The 27,714-nt window shown below is 37.0% G+C and overlaps 1 protein-coding gene across 6 annotated transcripts in view; it reads right to left on the bottom strand.

The window, feature by feature from the left end:
- Positions 1-27,714, bottom strand: part of PRKX (protein kinase cAMP-dependent X-linked catalytic subunit) — a 59,538-nt gene that overhangs the window by 16,659 nt on the left and 15,165 nt on the right. For 5 of the 6 annotated variants that reach the window (XR_016460295.1, XR_016460296.1, XM_031596130.2 and 2 more), the window contains exons 2-4: positions 13,217-13,385; positions 9,245-9,508; positions 3,942-4,061 (exon numbers count right to left, since the gene is read on the bottom strand). Coding sequence is in view for 4 of the 6 variants with exons in the window: in XM_031596130.2 (XP_031451990.1) it covers positions 3,942-4,061; positions 9,245-9,508; positions 13,217-13,385 (553 nt within the window). In the remaining 2 variants the exon portion in view is untranslated. Of the gene's footprint in view, positions 1-3,941; positions 4,062-9,244; positions 9,509-13,216; positions 13,386-18,631; positions 19,298-27,714 lie in introns of those variants that run through there. The other variant, XM_090126098.1, reaches the window with a different exon arrangement.

Here is a 27,714-nt window from a genome sequence, read left to right as displayed (position 1 = left end):
TTGCTTTGTGCTGTCCTAATTTGAAAATTCTATATTACTATGTTACCTTTCAATTATTTTTTTAAATTACGTTTGGCTATATAAAAATTTAATGTCAGTGTTGCTTAAAGTGTATTTGAACTGTATCGCAATATGAGGTGAAAACTTTTCTTACTCAAAAAACAAATAACTTGACTAATAACTTGATGCTACATGTAACTGGTCGATCTGCAACACATAGCATGGAATTTTAACACAACAGCACAATTACTGTGCTGGAAGCTACCTTATAAATCAACAAAAAACCCCTTGAGCTTCAAACCATCTTCACACCACAGAGCAAATATAAACAGCTGCCTTTTTTCCACCAACTGAAAAAAGACTAAAAATTCTCTGTATATAAGACAACAGCTGCAAACCATTCCTTTTGCTAACTGATGCGTAACAATGGCACTGACATTGGTCTCAAAAATAACAGATCGTTTTAGCACTGAAGAAGAGGTGTTGCAAAATGTCAAGGGAAAAGCAAGTCTGACATAAGAAACTATAGGCAGCAATCACTATCTACCTATAAATGATAGACCAAGTATGAAAGGGTCTGTTGTGATAGGACAAAAGAAAACGGCCTCAAACTAAAAGAGGGGAGATGTAGACTGGATATAAGGAATAGTTTTTTTTTTATGATAAGGAACAGGTTGCCCAGAGAGGTGGTGGACACCCCGTCCCTGGAGACATTCAAGGTCAGGTTGGACAAGGCTGTGAGCAGCCTCATCTAGCTGTGGTGTCCCTGTTCACTGCAGGAGAGTTGGAATAGGTGATTTTTAAAGATCGCTTCCAATTCAAATGATTGTGTGATTCTGTCACGTTACTACCAGAACAGAACAACAAAAAAAACACATAGTTCTCATTAAATGAGGAAATTCAGTTAGTTATATTTCTGATGACAATCCTCTAACACGAGTAATACATTAAATAACAAGTATATTTTTCTCTGTGGTAGATTGTAACAGAACATAGTCACTCAACATACATAAATCTCCTAACTTCTATTTTCTTCTATTGACACTTTATTTAGATTGTTCAGATTAACTCAAAAAAACTCTGGCATTAATAATCTTTCCCTGCTCTTTCTCCTCCCCATATTTTATTATCTCAAACCTAAACAGGACTTTGCCCTAAACCCAGAATGTGCAGAACCTGAATTCCATGGGCCACCAGGGACTGAGTTAGTGAAATAAGACACTGAAGAACAGGAAAGTGTGGTTTATTTTGTTTGTTTTTAGAGAGATCATTTCCTAACACACACATCTCTCTATTCTTTTCAATTGCTTTTGGGGTCCAGAGAGTAACTTCAGGAAATAAATACCAAATGTCACAAGTCATTTAATTGCACATAGTAACTTAGTCTTAAAGTCAATTTTTGCTCACTTTCAAATAACTGGCCTGCTTCTTAAGTCTTTGTTGAATTTTAAGGGGTTAAAAGACAAAACAAAACCTCTTATGGCTGTTTCTTGCATTAAGAGCCTTGACAGTAAGTATCAAGCCATATCTTGAGCTGATGAGGGAAAGTGCTTTAAAACATTGCTACTGCCAGCAACAGTGAAAAGCTGATAAAATGCTAAAGGCATTTAATCTGTGTGGTAACATTTCCTTTTAAATAAAAGATGGACAACACAGTCTCTGCTACCCTCAGCCCCTTGTCCACAAACCTCAGAATTTTAAAACAACAAGACGTGGACTGAGACTCCAAACTGAAGAAACAAAGCATATATACATTGTTATGGAGAGCATTTAAACACAAATATTTTTATTAAATCAGAAATATTGTAGTAAAAGAAAGACTGTTACAAAACCACTTGCAGACAGCAGCTGCTCTGTCAATCAGCCAACACAAGACCTCAGCTGTCTTTTAGAAAATGCATCATTTATCTCTATTAGTTAAGAGTCTCAATAGCTGAAACGTTCCTATTAAGCTTGAGGGAACCAAGACCTCTTCACACAGTGTCAAGTCACAGAAAATCCTACAGCTAGAAATGACTTCAGCTGCTCCCATTATGTTAAATATGTACCCACTATATTTCAGCAGAACATGCAACAGTCATAGTTCAGTGTTCTTAAGTCTTGAGATCTCACTGACTCCACAGATGAGATCTTGCTTGAATATCACCTGCACTCAGTACATTAGCCTTGGAAACCATTTCTGCTACTATGCTACCTGAGTTATGGAAAAAAAAGGGAAACTGCCAGATTTGCATTTTCACTGGGAGTAGGTAGGCAGAACAGAAAAGTTGGTATTCAGAGGTCCCCCACCAAATCCTATGGAAGGAAGTTAAACCACTTAGACAACCATTGGGAGATTGTAACATTTGAGCTAATGTTATTACCCCAGACACTTTTATCCTCAATGCTGTCTAAGACTAAGATTAGCAGCAAAATGGCTGCTGGGAATCTTGCTTCTTTCATTCATCCCTCTGCGAAGCAAGAAGAGAATCCCACGCATACAGGTAGCTATGGAACAAAGGTGAACCCTGACCTCTACACAGATCAGCCTATATAAAATACTTTTTGTTAGATGAGTCAGCCAACCTTGCCTGTGTCAGTAGGAAACTCCTAGTACATTTCTATGCTTTTTCTGCCTTGAGATTCACAGCAAATGCATATTCAGATCTTCAGGACTTTAAAATACCAAGCAGAGGGCTGTAGCATTGTCCTCGGACACAATTTGGATAGCATGAGTGGCTCATTCACATCAAACATTTGCTGTACACTGAAGCTCTGAAGCGATGAGCCACTGACAGTCTGCTCATGCAATCAATTTTTTTGTTCAAGCATCACAGCCCTGAACTGATGGCATGTCACAGAAAAGGAAGATCAAATCCAAGGAAGGAAGTTTTTGTTCTCACTTTTCTCTATGGGGCTGAAGATTCAGAACGAAAGGCCATAATGACAACCTGATGCATGCTCAGTCTGTGAGAAGGCATTGAGCACACTGGGACTGATATTCTAGAAGTTGTTCTAACAAACACTTATTGAAATACACTGTTTCTTTGGAAGCTATGAAAACATAGCTTTCATCTGTACTTACTCTATAGCAGCAACAATGACAAACCTGTTTTAAAAATTTAAAAAAAATATTAAAAAACAAGGAAAAGCATATGGATGCCTTGTTTAGGAACATGCACAATTTCACTTTCTCTCTAACCCTGTTACTTATTTTACTGAAAATACACATATATACTTTTTAAATCAGAGCAAAGTCAGGCAATTGCTTTTATCTACCTAATACTTAGAGTGAGAAGCAATTATTTATATTAATGCTGAAAAAATCTAATTTCCATTTTTATCTTCTGTGAAAAAAGAAATTTTGAGAAATTTCAAAACATCAGAAATAACATTTGAGAAAAATGATTATCAAATAGACTGTTCAACCTTTTCCCCATTGTTTTTCTTAAAACCAAAGCTCAATACTAACACAAACTGCACTAACGTGTCTTCCTGCTTTCCATCTATCTATTAACAGACTGCAGTTCCCACTGCAATTGTTGTTTTGCTATGCTAGAAACTGGTTACAGAAGTTTCAAAGAAAAACAGTATTCACCGTCTTCATCTTTTTATGGTCTTGCATATAAAAACGTCAACTTAACAGAACTCTTGTCAGAAGAGATTAGGAAAAAAACAGCTACTAAACAAATGTACTTAAGATACCTAAAAGGAATTACCTAAAAAAACTAATTTCCTCTCCCCACAAATACCCTGCCAATAATGGTAGTATCCTGTTTCTTTGTTTTTAATGTAGCACTGTAATTCTTGTCTTCAAAGACAAAAAAAAATGAAAACTGATAATGTTATTAACAAATTTAACCCAAATTTGATCTTAAGAGGATCACAAACAGAACTAGTAAAGAATCATAACCTTACCTCTGACATAGTATTACTGTGATATATTAATCACTATTACTTACCCTGACAACATCTCAAATATAAGAATTCCCAGGGCCCACCAATCCACAGCCCTCCCATGACCTTTGCTTTGAATGACTTCTGGTGCAAGGTATTCAGGAGTGCCACAAAGCGTCCACGTTCTGGGAGGAAAACAGAAAACATAGAATACAGTAATAAAATTACACCAAATTGGAACTAAAATTACAGTTAAAAAAAAACCAAAAACAAGCAGGAAACGTTCAAGATATGTCTACATTACTTATTATATATAGGATTAAAGGAAAAGCAAGACCTCTACGGATTTCAGAAGACTGCTGTAACATGATCCAGTTCACTTGGCGTATAAAGAAAAATATAGAAATTAAGAAACTGCTTGGCTGCAAGAGACACCAACCTCCTGGCTGCTAGCATGGCACTATACCCATTAGCCTATATGTTGCTTTGAGATCATTAACAGTAGTTTTCACCCTGTAAGCTGCAGATATTTGACAGGCCCAGCAGTGGCAACAGCAACGTGAAAGACAACTCATATTCCAGATGGCCATGCAGATTTTAACAAGTGTGGCATGCAGGCTGTTGTTCATCGCTGGCAAAAATGCATAGCTAATGGTGGTGACTATGGTGAAATCTATTGTTCTGAGAATTTGTTCTATCAAATAGTGCTACTGTGCTCTTCATAGTTATTGTAATTTCCATGGAAATAAATAGGAAGCATTATTTTATGCATAACTTTAATTTGTACAAACACTTGTGCAGAATTTGCCTGGCTTCACATCGCAACTTATTTTTAAACACAGTCTATAGAAAAAAAGAAACTCTGATTGTCTTATTTCTAAATGCAATATGATTTTTCTCCAAGGAAAACAATGAAACTGGTAATGAATGCATTAATATGAACAGCAATCACCTTTAAAAAGCAAAATACACATCTTTCATCTTTCTGTTTTTCTTCTCCTTCCATTTTTCTACTCAATTTAAACCACCTTCTTCACAATCATAAGGAAATGTTCAAAATTTTTATTGCGACATCTCAGACTATCAACATTTTCAGTTTATCTTTTGTTTTTTAGAAGGTTAAATAAAATGCTTTTCTAAGATTGCAGAACTTTAATTGGAGCTTTAAAAAAAAAAAAAAATTCCTAAAATATTAAGAATTAGGATTAGACAAGCTGTATAGCCAGTCATAATTTTCAAAAATTCAAGATGCAAGGAGTTGAATTTCTTTAGGCCTAATTTTAAAACAGCAAATGCAAATTACTCTACAGCTAAATTGAGCATGTTATTGATATATTGTGCATCTATTGAAGCCACATTCACTGGTGTAAGTGTAAATCTTCAGTTTTTAATGACAAATGGATGGCATAATTTAAATTGATGGAAAATATAAACTGACTTTCCAAATCAGTCGCATTCAAGAAAATTCCTGCATGCAGCACTATTTACACACTGCTGCCATCTAGCAGTTGCCAAGATAATGCCTACCGTCTAAAAAAAAAGAAAAATTAGGACCCGCTCTCCTCCTAAAATTTAAGACACTGTATTACAATCCAGTATACAAACTTTTATTTATGCCGATTTAGCCCATCCTGCAAGTAAACAACTGCCAGCAACTGGTGTCTTCATCAAGTTGTGTATTTGTACCACATGATCATGACTTATGTACTCTCTTGTTGGTCAAGTAACAAACTATTTTGTATTTTGGAAAATGCATGAAGTATTATTTTGATTATTATGCAGGCTGCTTTGAAAGTAATGCCTCCTATTTATTTTTATGAGAACTACAATCAAAACAAAAAGTACAATAACACTATTTGACAAAGCAAATCATCAGCTACAAAACACTACTTTTCAACAAAGTCACCACCATTTTCTCTGCATTTTTGCCAGTGATGAATTTGAGCCTGCATGTTGTGCTCATATAAGTCTGCATCAGCGGAGGTGACCCACTATTGCTGGTGCCACTGCTGGAATGCAGCACCCACTGCTTCTCTATCCATTCATCTACAGTTTGGTCCCCACTGACATTCAACAAAAGCTGAAGAACGTGAATGGGTGCTATTTTTTTTCTGCATGGAGGAATTCTGTTCCAACCTTTACTTCATCTACATCTCCACGTCAGATGCCATTTGGACAGAGTACCCTCTACTGCCATCTTTCATGTGGTAATGAAATGTAACAGAATGTTGGTGGGAAAGTTCAACCTCTAGCGCCATATAACCAACATTTATCTCTGACACCGTGGGTCAACATAATAACATAGGAGGCGTTACTTTTGGAGCAGCACTTGTAGTATTTCATCTGAGCCTTTAGATGCCATCCTTTTGGACAAAAATTATAAAACATAAAAATAAGAATGGACCAGATCCTTCCAATTGCTTCAAAATTTTCACTGCTATGGATTTGCAAGGTAAGAGCTAACAAGCAGGTAATCAATAATTAATAACACTGAACATGTGATTTTAAAATCAGGAAATCAAACTAAATATACGCTTGTAACAAAGATAAGCTATCAAATAACATCTGTCAGACTCGTTAACACTGTCATTTGAAGAAGCTGGTTACTATAGTGAAGTGTTCCACACTATTTAGCCTCCATCTCTGTTGTCCTTGCCAAGCTTCTCACACAGGACCCAGAAATAACTAACATCCTTTTTCGTGTTGTCTTCTGGAAGTTTCTCCATAATTAAATTCAATGGAGATGGCTTTGTTTCCAGCCCTCAAAAGTTTGTTCTGCAGAATATTCTTGCTTCTACAGTGACACACAAGACAATTACATAAGAACAAGACTTGCTGCATCTTGCCTTTTGTTTTCTCTGTTTCAAGGCCATTATGAAGAACTGCTGTGAGAATGAACCACTTTAAGGAAGAGTGAAGAAGTGTATCAAAATGCTTTAAACTTAACCACTTAAGTTATTACTGTGTTGTTTTTTTTAATTATTATTTTAATGGGATTTATGCTGAGGAATATAAAATTAACAGTGAACAACATTCCATTAAAAACAAACATGGAAAACATTATTTAACTTGAAAATTTCAGAAAACTAAGTAAAATATGTGCATAAAAATGTAAAATTGTGAACTCTACTTTTGTACATTCCTCTGAAATATCACATAAAAAATTGTGGGAACATCAGAAATATGTTTACTTTCTGTATTATTCCTGAGTAGTGATATGTCCTTTCCATAAAAAGAAATGTCTATAATTATAACAACTATAAAGTTCAAAGCAAATCTTTCCTATACTCTAAAAATAACAGTGTTTTATTCTGCCCCACAGTTGTTTTCTTTTTGAACTGTAGAAAGAAAACTTTACTTCCTCATGCACCATAATGGGAAGAGAGAAGTATGTGTCCAGAAAACCTCAAATTAAGTACTACAGAATCATTTATGTGAAGTAATATGCATCAAGAACATGTAACTATTCAGGCTTTGTGCAGACAACAATTTATGTTATAATTTATTTCACAAATCATGTCTTCCATCCTCTAGAAACATCCTCACATATTTAAAAAAAACAAATATTCTCTTCATTTTCATGATAATATACACATATATAGACTCACAAGGTTCACATGCAGAGATGTCTACCGTATTGGTCTCAATGTTTACTATACACAATAGTCTATAAAGCAAAAATAGTCTATAAAACAAAATAACCATAATCAACTGGTGTGTGTTAATGGATAGATGGGGTGTAGGTTTTGTTGTTGTTCTTTCTTTTGTTTTTAACAATATGTATTCAATATGTATTTTTACAGTGACAAAAACAATACTGTGCAAATGATTTTGTGGGAGGAATAGCATGTAGTTACAAAAAAAAAAAAAAAAGACTTGAGTTACCTATGCTCTGCATGAAAAAGTCCTCACTCCTTTCAACTGTGCTCTGTATTTTCTATTAGCTGTCATACATTTACATGCACAGTAATACTTCCTAAAATGTACTGAAATGTATTGGAACAAATTTACTCTTATAGATTCATCTTTCAGTTTGAAAGATAAACTTTCATTTGAACTATCATGTGATATGACCGGTTACTCCTGCTTTATCTTCAAACCACAGAAATCCAAATCAAGAATAACCACTAAGTGGCAGCATATACATCTAAAAAGGAGGGAATAAAAATTAGTACAAAGATGTCTTACTAAGAGAGCCTCCGACTTGCATCAGAATTTTTTTTTTTTTAAATGTCAATATGTATAAATCTGTTTGCTCACTAGGAACTGAATTCAAGCAAATGTGCAGGTACTAAAACATCATGGATTTAAAACAGAACTTTCAATTTCAAGGGTGAACAGGTGTATTTATTTCTGCCTAGCATTCTACTGTGCTGAGACAACACAGCACCAGAAGCAACCTTCATGACCACTGTAACATGATTTAATCTGTCCCATCTGACTTTTATGTCATAAGAGATATGTTAAGAGTAGCTCTCACAGTTCCTTCACTTCAAAACATTCCTTTAGACTTCCCCCACATGCTGTGGAAAAGATTCCCCAGATGAACTGTTGGAAAAGTAGCAGCTAATAGGTGAGTGAAAAGATGATTAACTATTTTACTCAACTAGAGTCATCCATTTATCTAACCTAGACCAACTGGATATGGTCTCTAAAGAGATAGCGCTAGGGTATGATATCAAACCTTACAAAGGCATTTTTCTAACTTGACAGCTAGTTTTTTTCCCTTATGTTCAACCTAATAACACTTCTTTCTTGCTTCTTTTTAAAAACACACGTAATTCTGGAAGAGTAGTTCAAATAGAGAGAACAGAGAAATAATGGAGAAAAATGATGTGTTGCCAAAATGTTTACATAATGCCAGTAAAAGGGATTACGGCACTGTAGAAATCAGTTAAATTATTTTTGCTGAACCTGGTCCCTACATATTAGTTTCATTTTAACAACAAGGTTATGAAAACACAGTGTCCAGCTTAAAAATATTACATCACCAAGAATGTCTTTAAAAAGAAATCCGAAGGAAACAGCAGTTACAAAGCATTTAGTAATTCCACTTGTCCAGAAGATTGTGTCCTATTTAACATATCGACACAGAGATCAATCATTTTCTCCTCATTTTACTTTACTGAAGTCTCTTTTTACAAAAGGACTACTTGAAAACCCAAATACACAAATGTACGCATACAAAAATATTTTCCTACAGTTGTTCACCTGTGATGCTACTCCTAATTAAGCCTAAAGTGTTACAATGATTTCAAGAAAGCCCACTTCCTTTTTATTATGTGACTTCATATTTGTGAAATGCTTAGCTCTGAAATCAAACTTTTCCAACTCTTATTTTTATGTTAAACAGTAAAAATGCACTTACCTATCCACCAATTTTTTAGCAAATCCAAAATCAGTAAGTTTGATATGTCCTTCTTTGTCTAGTAATATATTTTCAGGTTTTAAGTCTCTGTAAACTATTTCTTTGGAGTGCAGGTATTCTATTGCACAAATAATTTCTGTAGAGTAAAACAGTCCCGTGCTGTTGTTGAAACGGCCCATGTTGCGCAGGTAACTAAAAAGTTCTCCTCCTGGTACATATTCCATTAACATGTATAAAAAGCGTTCATCGTGGTAGGTCCAGAATCTGTAATAAAAATATTATTTTACTGCATAAACAAATTATCTCAGTAATTTGCTGCAGAATTAATGTAAACTGAAATCTTTTGCCCCAAGTATGTAGATAATATTCAAGAGTTACTCTGAAAGTAATGCCTTCTGTTTTAATGTGTTGGCCCAGGACATCAGAGGCGGCTGTTGGTAGTATATGGCAGTAGAGGCTGAACCTTCCCACCAATATCCCATTAAGAGTTTGTTGCTGTGTGAAAGATGGCAGCAGGGAGGCAGTCTGACAAAACGGTGTCTCACATGCAAGAGTAGATGAGCAAAGGTGTGGAACTGAATTCCTCCATGCGGAAAAAATGGCACTCATTGATGCTCCTTGATGCTTCCTGAATGCTTATGAAGACCAAGCAGTGGATGTGAGTACAGTGAGGTGGTGGGTGGTGCATTCCAGCAGTAGCAACAGTGGGTCACTTCTGCTTGCAAAGACTTTCATGATCATGGCATGCAGGCTCTTGTTCACCACCGGCAAAAATGCACAGCTAATGGTAGTGACAATGTTGAAAACTACTGTTTTGGAGCTGAGAATTTGTTCTATCAACTAGTGTTGTTATGCTCTTTGTATCCGTTGTAGTTTCCATGGAAATACACAGGAGGCATTACTTTCAGATCAACCTATCTATTTATGGTTACTACTGTGCAACCAGTAAAACCCAATCAATCTAGGACTATCTAACAGCTGTTTAAGTATTAGACTTAACCTGAAAAGTAAAAACAGATAGTTCAGAATGTGCACAGCAAACACTTAAGAAAGGAAACTCCTTTGCCTTTTACAAAACAGGTATCTGCTAAACACCTAATAACTGATTTCATATACTGCTAGTCTGCTAAGACCCAACAATTCTCACAGTTGTATTTTATTTAATCAAATACTGCCAAAGCCATGGGAGGGGAAGAGCAGAAGCTGCTTCTGTAAATATATTTTTGCCAATATATTCACACAGAGGACACCAGAGTGCTCTCCTTCCCTTTGCTTATTACTTCCTACATAGAAACATACAACCTCAACTGAAGTTAGTAAATAAGCATAAGATCATAATGCTTCCTCTACTATCTTTAACAAAAATAACAGAAAAGTAAAAAATGACAGCATTCTTTCATTTCTATGTCTCAGTATTAGCCTACTGAGAACTTTTTTTTGTTCAGATTGTTGTCTTTAAGAAATTTTGTGAATTATTTAAGAAATACTGTGATACATTCTCTCATTAAGTGCAATAAATAACAGTCAAGAATGAAGAAAATAACTCCACATAGTTTACAAATACTTTTGTATAGAATACAGGAATCTTCTGTCTCACACTCCCCTGAGCTAAGCTGGTTTTTTTTCTACCCATATTAATGAAGATGTACACCACATATCCAAATAACAGTAACATAATAATTAAAAAGAAAATGAGACTGCTATAGGGCTGAGAGATTATTTTTATTAATTCTAGTTTTCTTGAAATGTCAAGATTCATGTTAAAATCACAGTACCATATGAACTGCTGAACCCACTGAATTATGATAATTCACTCAAATGTATCAATAAAGATTGCCTATGAGTCTCCAATGAACAGCTCTCCTGAGAACATAAACATTTCCTCCAAAAAACAGCGTAAGAGTATAGTAGATAACTAACTTCTCTGTTTGAAAACTGATAAAGATCCTCTGTATATGTTCTTTCTTAAATGCAACAGGAAAATGAAAAAAAAAAAATCTTGAAGGTTTTATATATGAGAAGATATAGGATGAATGCCAGAAATAGATGATGTGCAGCAATACTTTAAAAGTCTTCATCATAAAGTGCTACAAAAAATAGAATTAAGCTTTACTGGCACATAATCCTTGATTTGTAGCCAGAGGATAATACTACCTGTGTTTAAGTTAGTGATACTAAATGGGAACACAATAAATAGATGAAAATAATGTAGTTGAAAGGATCTGAAACAGAACTATACAAAATATTATTCTTTTTTCTGATCAGTAATAGTAAAAAGAAAATAATGGAAGAAACACATGCATCAAGAAAGTAGGAGGCTGGGAAAAGCCCTGTTTGACAAAAAGTTAGTGTTCACTGTCCATAAATGCTTGTTTAGCCTAAAGCACACAAATACAATATTTAAACACAACTTAAAATTTAACTAACTCATTTCAGCTGGGTTGCTTTAAATCTCTCTTGCCAAGGGACACAGACCAAAAAAAAAAAAAAAGCACAGTTCATGCAGCATCACACACAGCACGTCCACAGGAAAAAAAAAAAAAGGAAGAGAGCTGAAAGACATGATAAACAGTTGCCTCGCACACAAGTGAACTTCTATTTGACTTACATTCCTTTCTTGAAGCTTTAAAACCTTACATTTTGGAAACAGGGCAAGAATGAAATCCAAGAAAACTTGTCCATTTGCATTTCTGACCACTGCTTCCCTGGGGACATCAATCCTCATGATCCTGTCTGACTTTTCATACAAGTTTTCTTGTTCCCACACCTGTAAATCTGTGCTTCTAGAGCTGTGCAGCATTTTTCCCTCTCTCTTTCTTAAATAGAATTTATACATGTACATAAGTCTACATGTAAAATCCTGTTCCTCCTGTTCTGCCCATACTTTAACCAGTTTAACCAGATGCATTCTCAGCCTCTCCAACTCGCTTTCCTACATGCATATCAAATGCTACATACCCTAGAACTCATTTCACTGATATTAGCACACATGGAGGATTTGTGAACACTGGCTAGAAACTAATAGCATCACCGTTCTGGAAAAAGCAATAGCACACAAGGGAAAAAGACTCCTCCTGCAGGGCTTTTTCCACACAACAAGAGCATGATTATCATGCTTTTGCGCCTTCTCTCTTTGATGCTTTCTCGGCTTTGAAGGAGGCTGCGCTCCCTTTGCTTAGAGATTAACTAAACCTAATGTCTCACGTTAGTAGAAGAGGTTAAGGCAGATAAACGCAAAACAAATCTTGGTCAATGGCCCTGGATCCATTTATGAGAAAATGGAAATGGAAATTAACTGTACAATTACCCAAAAGTTTAGTTATCCAATGAAAAAAGACTGAATAGAGAAGTGTGCTCCTTTCTCTCATTAATAAAAGAGATCAATAAAATTATTAGACCTGAACTAAAAAAAAAGTATTCTCTATTAACTATTTAATTTGTACAAATACCATAATTACACCTCAAATATGGGAATAACAAAACATATGAAGTGCTGCTGTGACCTCAACAACGAAAAACGTTCAGAGAAGTTTTCAAAAGATATAATTAAATCTAACTATATCTTCATCAATATATTGATAGTACATACATACATAGAAATTTTTATTATTCTAACATGAAGAATTATTATAGTTCTCAATTTGATAAGCTAAGGTTAACTTTTCTTCAATTATATTTTTTTCCTCCCGTAAGAAAATCTCTGCTGTAATTTGAAAACAAGAAACTATTACAGAGACAGCATAAAAATAAAATTTCTAATAAATTATTGCTTAAATGTTTAAATTGTGATACTTAAGCTTATACTCTTGATTCTTCCACACTACTTTAGTTTGAAGTCTTACTTTAGATTACTTAATAGAAAATAAACATTTGGCGTTTGTTAAGTATACAAGAGCTTGCAATAAGACTCTGGAACACTTAGCTTTAAATGCATTAGTTTAACTGCAAAGTGAGAAAATCAATACAACTTACAATCTGATCAAAAATGGGTGATTGACCTCTTTCAAAACTGACTTTTCATTGTGCACGTGCTGCTCTTGCTTCAGTCGAATGACATCTGGAATGCTCATTACTTTCAGTGCAAAGTAATGTTTTCCCATTTTTTCCTTCACCAGGTGAACACGTCCAAATGTACCTGTGCCTGAAAAATTGAAGAAAACCATCAACTTACAAAGGGAAAAAGAAAAAAGAAAAAAAAAAAAAAAAAAGCCAAGACAATTTGCTGGGTTTAAAAACACAGGATCTCAATTTCTTTTTTTTTTTATTTTTTCCTCCCCATCAACATTACATTATATTAGCTGTTCCCGCACATCATTTTTTGGGGGGAGGGTAAGGAAAAGATTTGTCATATTTCAGTGATAATGTTTTAATAAAAATAACAATACCGGGATATCGCCACTCTTTGGATAAATAGTAGAAGCATTTCTTGCTAAGAAGGGAATTGGTCCTGAGAAAGACTAAAGATGATCTACAAAAAAAATTGATGTGTAATTTGAAAATTCAAATGTACCCAAAAGAAACGAAACATGCAAAACTGTTCTCAAGTACAGAAGAAAGGCAGGGAAACATTCTCTTAAATTTCAGACATCAATTTCAATTCAGATTGGAAGGGGAAGGTAATGTCAACTACATATATACATGGTGTATCACATAAAGGGAAAAAATCACCTCTAAGGAAGAACTGTAACAGGCCTGACATTTACTTAATAAAAATAACAATTTAACTTTCTACAGTTTATTTATTAAAGCCAGATAGCTAAATTAGTGCTTAAAATGTAGGAACCCAAAACACAGAAGAATATACAAAATAGATAACAAAACAAACAATACAAAGTATTAATCTACTAAGGCTTGAGTGACTGAAAACAGCTGTCAGCAAATATTCAGGCAAGGAGATTATTCCCTTAAATATCTACAGAGCAGTGAAATGACTCAGTACATGACGGGAAAAAAAGCTTAAAAGTTGCTCACTTATACTTATAAATAGCAATAAGATCTTCTTGTAGTGCCGCACTGCTGTATTGACTGTTAGTAGAAGATTTCACGCACACTTTTTTTTTTTTTTTTTTTTTTTTTTTGTAGAATGTTGTTGCATTCCCTTCTCAATTCCTTCTAAAAAATATAAAAGGCAAATAAAAGCCAGTCCAAAACACTGGCATTTCTCATCAGGCAACATAGCAATTATTAAAGTTCCCTTTAAATGCTTTGCACTCGAGATAATTATACAGAACTGAACTGAGTATTATTTCAGAGAAAGCAGAGTTAAAAGTATTATGTTTAGCAACACTTCTATTTGTGAGCAGCACAATGTTACACATCTCAAGATGAACTCCCATTTCAGCTCTCTGGGTGGCTGGTTGCTCATCGTTTTGTTTTCATTAAACAATGTCATATAGGTTCCTCTAGAATGGTGCAGCACATTTTCAATCCTTTTCTCTGACAGAAGTACTTCCCACAAAATGAGACACTTGGCATTCACATCAATTGTCAATTTATAAAGGGCCACTCCCTTCTTCAGAAGTCCCTTCCAAGGCTGTCAGAATTTTGTACTTCTGCTCACAATTACTGCCTCGCACACGCAGTAGGAAGGCAGCCCAGTGACCTGTTGCAGAGTTATGAGCTGGTACGTCAGCTGACTGCAGAGCGGGTTGATGATCACCCTATCCTACAAGGAAACTTCCTATGACATGTAGTGGGGTGAAGAGAATGAATATGTATGTGGAAAGGGGAAGGATGGGAGAAAAAAATAGTCTGCATTACAGAGACAAGAAAAAAAGAGGGGGAAAAAGAAAAAAAAAAAAGAAGAGCTTTTGCCTATAGCAAATTCAGAAAACTTACTGTTTGTTTTGTCATCCCCCTCCCCCAACCTCCAATGTTTGTTTTCATCATGTGTACTTCCTTAAAACATTTACATTTTATTTAATTCTTTTTTTTCCTTTTCAGTCACTTGTATTTTTGTTTAAGAGCACAGCATTTGCTAAACCCAGAACAAAATACACAAACGAGGAACTAACAACTTCAGCAATTCAGTTTTACAAAAACATGCAATTCCACTACCAATACAGCTTTCAAAACCAGCTTTCAATTTCTCACTACACAAACTCACCCAGGGTTACAGTCATCCAAAAGATTATAATCAAAGCTTCTTTAAAAAACAAAAACAGAAAACAAACACCCAAAACAGAAAGAATTAACAAACACATATTCCCACCTGTCCTCAATTACAGCTCTTTAACCACAAAAACTGTAAACAGGTCTCAGACAATGCTTGCTGTTATATCAAAGTAAGACACCAGGTTACTCTGGAAAATTTATCATGCAATTAAATCCCTTAGCAATGCAGTCACATTGCATGACTGTAACTGTAAACAATCTCATTTTAATTTGGATGAGCCTATGCAGGAAACGAAACAAAAAAATAACACCATAAAAAAAAAACAAACAGAACATCCAAGCATGGCTATCTGTCCAGACCTAAATACTTATTATTTACATCTTTATTGGACGCATACACGAAAATAAACATCTTTGCTCATTTCAGAATTAGGAGCTGAAATGCAAATTGAAGTATCTTGAAAAAGACTGTCAAGAATAACTACAGTTCTATTACACATCAAAACTAAAAATCATCTTAAAAATTAAAGACTTCCAAATGCTGTCTTGGGAAAGTGACAATAGCTACTGCACGCGAAAATGCAGTTTTCATGTATGTTTTGGTACCTGTTTCAATAGACATCTTGCACAAACGTATTCAGGTGGAAAGCCAGAGGTTTTTAATGCCCTCCTGTTTCATGACTTCGTGTATGTCCAAGAAATTTTTATTTTAAAGTGTTTTATTTTCACTCTGCTATTGGTCTAACATTAAAAACAGTTGTGCTTACAAATAATGATATCAACATTATGTTCCACTATTTTTACAGCAGGATCTGCAAGAAACTTAATTTAACTTTGGAAACACGGCCTCTTTAAAAGTCTTCCTGCCAGGAGCTGCAGAGCCTGGCATGCAATAACAGATGAGTGGCAAAACCTCATCCAGAGAGCCTGGGGGTAAAGCAGGAGGCCACACAGGTGAGCAAGAGCCTACAATCTCCCAAACCAGCCCCATTCTTAGACTGGCTGCATGCAGCATCCTTAGCCTGACTCCAAGCCACTATGGAAATCAAGATAGCAATCCAGAACCCCTCTAACTCAACAGACCAATAAGTCCTCCAACATCTGTTTTTAGGTATTTCTTCTCGTGATATGAATTTTCTCCCATTCAGATCTTCTGAGAAGATCTGTTACGCCTACATCAGTTGTTAGTGATAGTATCCAGATACAACCAGCACCCTTCCAGTGCTTCTGGCAAACAATTTACACACTCAAAACCCAAAAGAAAAACAGCAGTGATATCCTGCAGTTTAAACTGAGGACTGCTTGCACACTAAGTTCTTTACTCAAACTCTTCCTCTTAGAAAGAGAATAAAAGGGTAAATCAACTACATATTTATTTATTTTTTCAAGCAAAAAAAAACTGTGTGTCATTAATAAGAATCAAAGGACAAGAGAATTTGCAGAAACTCAAAGAAAAGAGCAGTATAAATGTACAGAAATGTAATTTCATTTCTGCTTTTATACACTACCACAAGCACATTCATGGCAAAAAGCCTTACAGACTGAAGCAGTGAATTGGCTGTGGGTAAAATGGAGGCTCAGCAGCCATAAAACCAAAAGAAAGTTCTACGAAGCAGACAAAGGCATGGTTACCTGTCTTGTGTCAAAGCACCACTGTCTCTTGCCCCCCAGGAAGGAGACAATAAGGTCATGGAACAACTTCTGTTAATGCTTGTGCAATTTTTTTTGTCCTGATCTCCTCAAAGCTCAGGTATTTGAACAGACTAAATTTCACCCTCTATGATAGATAAAAAAACACACCTTAGAATTACATTTTAATATTCAGACACTTAACATATAGCTATGAAAGGAAATAGGGTGTTTACAAATTTGGACAATATTCTACTGACTTTTACTTAGCGTTCAGTTCTCAAAACAAGAGAATTTCATAAACTGTACCATTCTAGATGAGACCCTATCTCCCCTTGAAGGCATATAGCAAACAGAGGTTTCTGGCCACCAGTAACAAAAGCAGTGTAGAATGCTTGCGCTATCTGCAGTATGCAACACAATTCCAAAATTTTCAGGTCGAAAGGAATAAACAGAACAAGCATGCAAAATGCTAACCACTAATCCAGTATAATCTGTTTACAACAGAAACAATAAATTTTTTGGATCCTCTTTGCAAATTTAATGTGATTGCAGAACTTGAAGGAATGTCAACAATCTTCTCAAGTAAGTAACCTTCTCTTGTTAAACACACAAAAAGGGAGGAGGGCAAATACTGCTGGGGACCAAAATGAGCATTCTCAGTCACATAAAACAAGCTGCATTCCCTAACATTGCCCACAAGAACATCCACAGCATCCAGGATTTTGTTTTTTAAAATCTGGGAGAAAACAACAGCAAAGGTGGGAATTTTTCTGATTCAATCTCAGGTACTTCTGATGATTGGAAAACCAATCCTGCTATGCTAGATCAACTGATATAATAGAGTGACTAATCACGCACAGACTATTTTGCTATTGATGTATATGACTGATTTAATGTTCAGTTTGCCTCTTTGTTTGCCCCCATTAATTAGGCCTAACTGTTCCAACTTCCTACTCTTTCAATCTCCAGTTCTTTCTTAAAAGTAAGTTTGCCCTGCTCAGATAGATACCATCTGTTTTAACAAAGAATAAATTAGGTCAAGTGAGCTACACAGCCCTAAGGGCTGCTTTCTGAGTCCCAAAGGGGCTAGTCCTAATTTCCACAGATGCCTACAGAAACCATCAGATGCATTTGTTGTTTACAGTTATTACAGTTACGATAAACATTTCATACCATGCCATATATTAGTCTTTGTTGGTAGCTACAAACAAGACAGACAATTCTGCAGAATTTCAGAGATAAAGTAGGCAAACTGTATCAGATTACAGTCTTACTACTCAGTGTCTAACCTGCCTGCTCCTTAATCTGTCTTCTCTTCAACAGCCTAGCAATACATGCCTTAGAAGGCAGAGGGGGCTTTCATTATTCTTGACAAAGAGGGGGAAGAAGGGACACAGCAATGAGAGGAGCATGCCCAAACTTACCAGAAGATTAAATATTTTAGAGAAAGAAGAGGAAATCATACAACACAAGCAACTGTGGACTTCTACAACAGATAAGTAACACAAAGTAACACAAGACGAGGATTTGGGACATCAAAGCAGTTTTTGTTCAAGTATTTCCAACACAAAGACTAGTATCGCGTCAAAATGGCTTGCAGACCACCGCACACTCAACATGCCCAGAGTCTTCATATCGTACCATAAAACAACTGTGGGCTGCTGTTCATAACCACCACCTCTATACCTCCACCTTCCCACAGAGTTCTGACCTACACCTAAAAACAAAACAGAGATAAAAAAAATTTAGATGTTTAATATGCTGCCTATTGCTCTATGTTACCTTATTAAATAAGTGACTGTTACGCAATACCTTTTGCGAAGCTTTTGTATATCCTTCAGTTATCAAGTGTCTAAGAGCTTAACAGCATAGAAAATGGGACCAAACTGCCTCATACAGTTTCCCACACGCAGCTTTGCCAGAGTTCTATGATTTTGTTCATTCATCCACTGTGCTATTCCTAAGCTTCCACTAGGAACTACATGGATCAAGAACATGTTTTCTACTTAGCAACAATCTGAAACACCAGACAGAAAAAAAAAAAAAAAAACTGCTTTATAGATTCCGGGTGAGATCGTCAGTTTATGCAGGATAGAATATTACTTGCCCCAGAAATACCACTTGAATTGGTGTTCCAGTGTTCTGGAACACTTTTCTTACTTCTATTTTGGATTTTGGATTAATCCCTTTGTTAAGCCACTTTTCAACTCAAAGCTCAGTACCACCAATTCTTTATCTCAAGTTGAAAAGAAACCACTGCATGTTCTTAATACAGTCTTGCTCTCGCCTCAAAAGATTCACAGCTCCTGCTTTCCTGAAAGAAAAAAAAAAAAAAAAAAAGAAATGTCCACTTCTTTCCTGCTTCCAAATTTCAAACGTCCTGAATATGTGTCAGTTCTTTCTATGTACAAAGAGAGTCTATGACACCACAATACTAAAACTGTGCATAACACTACAGAACTTGGCTTAGCCTATTTTCAAATTCCCACAAAATTTGATATGCCAGAGAAGAATACTAAACGATTATATATGTAACTCCTGGTGCTGAATCATGCATTTAATTCTTTTTGAATTAAGAATGGTCAGGAATGACCGTGCGAATTAAAGCATACCAGTCAAGCTTCCTATTTTTCCAGAAAGTTCTGAGCCAGGTTCTTGATTTCAAGAACAATTCAACAGAACAACCATTGCAGGAGTTATTTTCCAATTCCAGATAAATTGTTTTGATCACAATCTGATGGGTATCTATGAAAACACTGTAAATATCTGAATGTTTTTAAACTAAATTATCAGAAGCTTTGGAGATTTCTTCTTTCTCTTTATTGTGTATGAGCCCCTGCTATTTCAGAACAGAATTATAGAATATTCTTAGTTGGAAGGCACCCGCAAAGACCATGAAGTCCAATTCCTGGCTCCACACAGAACCACCCAAAATTCAAACCCTATGCCTGAGAGCATCGTACAGACACGCACGTGATCTTAAGGAATGTGGGCCTGGCAAAGAGTGGGGTCAGGACTCTGAACTTTGGAAGAGCGAACTTTAAGCTGTCCAATGGATTGCTGGCCAAGATCCTCTGGGATGCTGTCCTTAAAGACAGTGATGCTGAGGAGAGCTGGCTACTCTTCAAGGATGTCTTCCTGAGAGCACAAAAGCTCTCCATTCCTCTGAATAAGAAAGCAGGCAGAGGAGGTAGGAAACCAGCATGGCTCGGCAAGGACCTGCTGGGCACGCTGAGGGGGAAGAAAGGTGCGTACAAGCTCTGGAAACAAGGGTGTGTCACCTGGGAAGAATACAGGGATGCCGTCTGGACTTGCAGATGTAGGATCAAGAAAGCCAAGGCACAGGCAGAACTGAATTTGGTGAGGGTTGTGAAAAACAATAGGAATATATTCTACAGGTACACTGGCCAGAATAGACAGGCCAAAGTGAGTGTACCTCCTTTGGTAAATGTAAAAGGAAAACTGGCTTCAACGGATGAAGAGAAGGCTGAGGTACTGAATGAGTTCTTTGCCTCGGTCTTCACTGGCAGCCAGGATTCTAGTATTTCCCATGTCTCTGAGCCCTCTTGTCCCTAAAACTCTAGGTGGGGACCGGGGCGGTAAATCTCCACCCACTGTAAGGGCAGAGACCGCCTCATGAGACTGAATGTGTACAAGTCTATGGGGCCGGATGGCGTGCATCCCAGGGTTCTGAAGGAGCTGGCTGAGGTGGTTGCCGAGCTGCTCTCCATCATATTTGAAAAGCCGTGGCTGTCAGGTGATGTCTGGATGACTGGAGGAAGGGTCACGTCACTCCCATTTACAAGAAAGGGAGCAAGGAGGACCGGGGGAACTACAGGCCAGCAAGTCTCACTTCTGTGCCTGGGAAGATCACAGAACAGATCATCCTGGATGACATGCTTGATCATATGAGGAATGAGCATGTGATCTGTGGCAGCCAGCACAGCTTCACTAGGGGAAGGTCATGCTTAACCAGTCTGGTGGCCTGTGATGGAGTGACAGCATTGGTGGACATGGGAAACGCAACCAATGTCATTTACCTGGACTTGAGCAAGGCCTTTGACATGGTCCCCCACCACATCCTAATCTCCAAATTGGAAAGATGTGGATTCGATGGGTGGACCAGTCGATGGATAAGAAACTGGTTGAAAGGCTGCAGCCAGAGGGCGGTCATCAATGGTTCTATGTTCCCTGGGTTCTGTCTTGGGACTGGTGCAGTTTAGATCTTTATCACTGACATCGACGATGGAATCAAGTGCACCTTCAGCAAATTTGCTGATGACACCAAGCTGAGTGGTGCGGTTGACACGGTGGAAGGAAGGGATGCCATTCAGAGGGACCTCAACAGACTTGAAAGGTGGGCATAGAAGAACCTAATGAGGTTCTACACAACAAAGTGCAAGGTTTTGCACCTGGGCTGGAGAAATCCCAGGCATCTATACAGACTCTTAGGAGCAGTCCTTGAGAGCAGCCCTTCTGCAGAGAAGGACCTGGTGGTCCTGATGGATGAAAAGCTTAACATGAGCCAACAGTGTGCTCTTGCAGCTCGAAAAGCAAATGGTATCCTGGGCTCCATCAAAAGAGGAGTGGCCAGCAGGGACAGGGAGGTGATTGTCACCCTCTACTCTGCCCTCGTGAGGCCACATCTGGAGTACTGTGTCCACGTCCAGAGCCCCCAGTACAAAAAAAGACAGAGAGCTGTTGGAGAGGGTCCAGAGGAGGGCCATGAAGATGATCAGGGGACTGGAGCACCTCCCTTATGAGGACAGGCCGACGGAGCTGGGCTTGTTCAGCCTGGAGAAAAGAAGGCTGCAGGGTGACCTCACTGCAGCCTTTCAGTACCTGAAGGGAGCCTACAAACAGGATGGGAATCAACTCTTTGAAAGGGTAGATAACAGCAGGACAAGGGGAAACAGTTTTAAGTTGAGGGAAGATCTAGGTTGGATGTCAGGGGGAAGTTCTTCACTATGAGAGTGGTGGAACAGGCTGCCCAGAGAGGCTGTGGATGCCCCACACCTGGAGGTATTCAAGGCCAGATTGGATGGGGCACTGGGCAACCTGGTCTAATATTAAATGGGGAGGTTGGTGGCCCTGCCTGCAGCAGGAAGGTTGGAGATTCATGATCCTAGAGGTCCCTTCCAACCCAGGCCATTCTGTGACTCCTTGAACTCCAGCACTCGGGGCCATGCAACTACCCTGTGGAGCCTATTCCATGCCCACCGCCCTCTGGTGCAGCCCCTTTCCCTAACCCCCAGCTGCCCTCCCCTGCAGCTCCACACCGTTCCCTCAGGCCCTGTTGCTGTCACACAGAGCAGAGCTCAGCACTGCCCCTCCGCTCCCTGTGAGGAGCTGCAGCCGCTGTCAGGCCTCCCCTCAGCTCCTCTGCTTTGTGCTGAGCACACAGAGGGACCTCAGCCGTTCCTCATATGTCTTAGCGTCTACACCCTTCACCATCTTTGTAGACCTCCTCTGGATGCTCTCTCTGATTCCAAGATTCATGGTATTAGTAAAGAGTTTCAATCTACATTTATATTATAACTCAAAATGATGAATCCTAATCTCTCCAGACATTGATTATTTTTGCATCTGCTTTTGTGAATACCTCCTACCCCCTGAACTGGGATTAGCACTAAAATAGTAAAAAATTGAACTCAGTGTCCTAGAGGTAGCTCAAGCCAAAAGGAACTGAATGCTATTTAGCTGTGAGGAAAGAATACTTGAAATTTACCTTTGATAGGACAAGAGGGAATGGTTTTAAACTGAGACAGGGGAGGTTTAGGTTAGATATTAGGAGGAAATTTTTCATCCGGAGGGTGGTGACGCACTGGAACAAGGTTGCCCAAGGAGGTTGTGGATGCCCCATCCCTTGTGGCATTCAAGGCCTGGCTGGATGTGGCTCTGGGCAGCCTGGTCTGGTAGTTGGCGACCCTGCACATAGCAGGGGATTGAAACTAGATGATCATTGCGGTCCTTTTCAACCCAGGCCATTCTATGATTCTATGATAAAGAATGAATTCTTATAAATCATTAATTTTTCACTCAATTTTTCACTTATTCTGATGAACTAGAATTGCTTTCCAGTAATTTTTTCCCTCCCAGTGGAACCAAAAATAGAGATGTTGAATAAAACATGCATGAGAACACATAAAAATCACATACACACACAAAAGATTTGTTGCACATTCTCAAGGTAAATCTTTATCTAAAACGACATTAAAGCTTTCTCATCATTATCTCCTTCACATTCTCTTTCAAGCAAGCATATATATGATTGATCAGTTGCCTTACTGACACTTTGAATAGAGATATTTAGCTTGTTTTTACATGAAAAGGAACCTGAAGCATTTTATGTCATTAGGTCAATAACTTTTTCAAGGACTTCTAACTAATGGGAGCTGTCATTGTCTTGAACATTTAAAACAACACCTATGTAGAAGATATAGCATGGTTCAGGTATTTAATAAGTTGTTTCAGTAGCTTTTGTTCTGTCAATTGCTGTAGTTGAATCTATTAGCTTCTATATGTTGATGGTAAACTACTTTATGTACAGAAGAATAATTGTTCCCAGAAAAAAAACAGAAAACCATTAAATAAAGCTGACCAATTCAAAGAAAATGGCTGCGCCCCAAAATATGTTTTCACCTCATAAAAAAACTTGGTGACAAAAGAAAAAAGAAAAGGCTTATAGAATCATAGAATTGCTCAGGTTGGAAAAGATCTTAAAGATCATCAATTCCAGCCACAGCCTAACCATACTACCCTAACTCTAACAACCCTCTGCTAAATCATGTCCCTGAGCACCACATCCAAACGGTTTTTAAACACATCCAGGGATGGTGACTCAACCACCTCCCTGGGGAGCCTATTCCAGTGCTTCACAATCCTTTCTGTAAAGACGTTTTTCCTGATATCCAACCTAAACTTATCCTGGTTTAACTTAAGGCCAATTCCCCTTGTCCTGTCACCTATCACCAGTGAGACCAGCCCTGCTCTCGCTGTAAGCACTCTTCAGATATCGGAAGAGAGCAATAAGGTTTCCTCTCAGCCTCCAGACTAAGCAGCCCCCATTCCTTCAGTAGCTCCTCCTAGGGCATATTCTCCATGCCCTTCACAAGCCTTGTTGCCCTGAATATGAATACAATAACCCAAGAAGGATTTGAAGTCATTCATTCTACAGAAATGGAAGTTGCACGGCATCTGATAAATATCAGAGATACATGAAACATCTTATGTCCAAATTTTTAAAGTAGCATCATCTAAATTATGAAAAGCTAAATACTATTACTTAATATCTAACACCTGCTTAGCCATTTTCCTTTTCAGCCCCCAAATACATGCCCCTACAACCTTCTAGGATTTATAGGATTTTTTTTTTTTAATTTTTTTTTAATGTAATCAGCATATTTTGTTCCACCCCACAATTGATCTTGTAGATATCTTTCTCTCCTTTTTTGTTTTGTTTTTCTCCCCAGAACTACTTGGAGGAAGTCATTCCCACATTAATTCAAAGAAGGTATCAGGCTTAATATCCTTGACTGTGTCCTTCTAAAAATCAAATGGAAAAAATCTTTCAGAAGTACAGAGGTTTAGTATTACTAAGTGAATGTAATAAAAGCCACATTCTTTGTACTTGACCAACACTGGACAGAAGCCTCTGAGGGACTGTTACCGCTTGTAATAGTCACTTCAATTACATTCCACTTCAATCTTCATGCAAAATAGTGCTAAAGGAGAAGAAAATCAAGGGGACATTTCACACTGTATAAAAAATCTGTATTTTAAAAGATTTAAAAAAAATATCTATCCACTGTTTACTGTGGTATTTATAGAATGTTTTTAAAGCATAACACTGAAGAATAAATTCTGTCTAACTCTGTAGACAAATCTGTGACTTCTGTCTAATTTAAGTTATTTAAATTATTAGTACTTTCATTGAAATATTCAAGAAATCACTAAATAGCAAAATACAAGGTTGAAGATACCATAGGATATCCTATGTTGTGTTACTACGGAATTAAGCATAGAAGATCCTACTTCAGAAACAGACTTGCAGGTGTATATATTTAAATACAAGCAAAACTGAGAAACTGAGTCTTAACCAAAAAGGCCAGGTTGAAGTCAAGACACATTAATATTTAGAAAGAAAATCCTACCAAAGCAGCACCAAAAGTAAAGTTCATAGTCAGTACCCACATTTTGCACTCAAAAAAAAATTAAAGATCAACCTTCTTTTCCCTTCCATTTTTTTTAAACTTTTTTTTTCTCTTTTTTTTTTTTTTTTAATTTCACTGACTTGGAGCTAATTCATGATGCCAAAAAAATACTGAAGACAAAGCCTGGACAGTGAGTTGCTTAAGGCCTTGAGGCTTCAAAGTTCATTATTCACGCTTTCACTTCTACCTTAAAGGTAGAAGTGTATCAAGAAGAAAATCATTAGCAGCCCACTCAATTCTTCATATTTATCACCAAAACTATGCCAAATGATATATACACAATTTTTCTTTGTAAGAAGGAGTTCAATGAAAAACTCAATATAAGCCAGCAATGTGCACCTGTAGCCAAGGCAAGGACAACCTTACATTGGGCTGCCGCAAAAAAAAAAAAAAAAAAAAGCATGATTAACATGTTGAGGGAGGTGATTCTCTCCCTCTGCTTTGCTCTGATGAGATCCCATCTCTATAGAACTCACAGCACACAAGAAACACAAGAGCTTTGAAAACAGCTCCATAGCAGGGCCAAGAGGGCTGATCTAGTAGGTGTCCCTGCCCATAGCAGGGGGGTTAGAACTAAATGATTTTAAGGTCTCTTCCAATCCAAACCATTCTCTGATTCTACAACCTTCAGCAGTGTCAAAAGGAAAACAAAACAAACAACACAATCTCATGAATGTGTTATTAAAAAGAAAAAAAAGTCAATTCATTCATCTACCAATTTTTTTTTAAATAACAATGTTGTTAATAAGCAGATATTGAACACAAGAAAGAAATACAGTTTTTCCAATTAACAACAGCAAAATCATGCCTAATTTGCAAGCCTTTATTTAAAGATATGGTCTACAATTTTATACAAGCTATTGAAGCTTATATAGCATAGAAGTCTTCAAAGGTACTTGAAATTATTTTAATGTTTACCTTACTCTTCAGCTGTTATGCAGACAAAAACAGAAAAGGATTTCTGATGCAACTAAGCATTCTTCAAAAAACTTTAGCTCTATTTTTATTCTGAACAGGATACACTGAAGATTTGTATACTATCATATTATCATACTATCATATTTTCATATTATCATACGCACAAAGGACTCAGTCTCGTAACTGCAGCAAACAAATGCCCTTCTGGAAATGACCAAAATGACCTATTATCTATAAGCTATAGTCAGTACATTGGATCACTGGGACTCTGTATTTCATTTTCTATAAATTAAGTTTTACACAATAAATCAAGTAGCGAGTCAAAAAGAATACTCTCCTTAAAGACTATTTCAGTATTCAGCCTGGAACACTCACTGATTTATTTTGAGGTAAGGGTTAACAAGATAACCGATGATTCACAAGTGGAACAAAGTATTCCTCAAAGGGATGGCTTTGTTTATATTCCTAAAACAGTATCAACTGATACTCCTGAGAGACTACAGAAAGATGCATTAGGCATCTAGAGTTCACTTCACATGGTCATTACCTTTCCACATTCACTCATACTATACCATACAGAAAATAATGTAACATTGTTCAAAGCAAGGAGATGAAATCACTGTTGTTTGGCACTAGAACGAACATAATATTCTCCATATAAAGAGCTATTATGCAAGAAAGAGGAAATAAATCTAGAATATCCAAATAAAGTTCTATCTGATACAGAATGGGAACAAATGCGCTAACACAAATATTACGTTTCAAAATCCCAATCTTAGAAATCCATTCTCAAATAGCATTTAAAAATTTCAGAAGAAAATTTCTGTAAAGGCTCTAGAAACTGTTATTGATAAAAGTGAAGTGTAAATATTCTTAGTATTAATACAGAACACTACTAAAGACATGCCAATGTTAATTTAACAGTTTTCTTTAGCGTAAATACTTCAACACAGTGGCTGAAAAAGACTGTTGGCTTAAATTTGTCCTGTTACTTGGGATTGTATGGACCACTATATAATTTCCTACATAATGCAAAAACATAAATCAAACCCCATTTAAAGTTCTGTTGCTTTCTGACATCAGTTCAGCCTGCCACATGGACTCGAAGCACAGAGTGGATATGTTTTTCTTGTTTTTACCATACAGTTTCTAAATAGGAAAAAAAGCCACTGTGCCAGTTTTCCACAGTCAGAAGCTAATTGTCTGCATCAGTCTTATGCATGTATATCTCTGTTTTTTGTTTGTTTTCTTTTTAAACTGCAATCTAGTATCTCTCCAATGCAACTCTGCTTTAATGATAGACATCTGAGTATCTGTCAAGTAACCCCACAAATCAACAGGCTACTACAGGCTCTTGCTCGTCATCGACAAAAATGCATAGGTAACAGTGGTGACACCATTTTGGAGACAACATTTCTCCTGTGCCAAAAAAGTGTGTTTTGCAGCTGAGAATTTGCTCTACCAAAGCAGCTTTATTGTATTCTTTCTACCTTTTGTAGAAACAAACAGAAGGCATTACTTTTAGAGTGACCTATGTATATAACAACCAACCTGTCCCATATTTAATATATATATGCGTACTGTGATAATCTT

Source organism: Phasianus colchicus, chromosome 1 (genome assembly GCF_987193195.1).
Source record: "Phasianus colchicus chromosome 1, bPhaCol1.hap1.1, whole genome shotgun sequence".
In the NCBI taxonomy this organism is placed as follows: Eukaryota; Metazoa; Chordata; class Aves; order Galliformes; family Phasianidae; genus Phasianus; species Phasianus colchicus.
The sequence above is the reverse complement of the archived record's forward strand: the minus strand, read 5'-3'. Positions and strand labels throughout refer to the sequence as shown.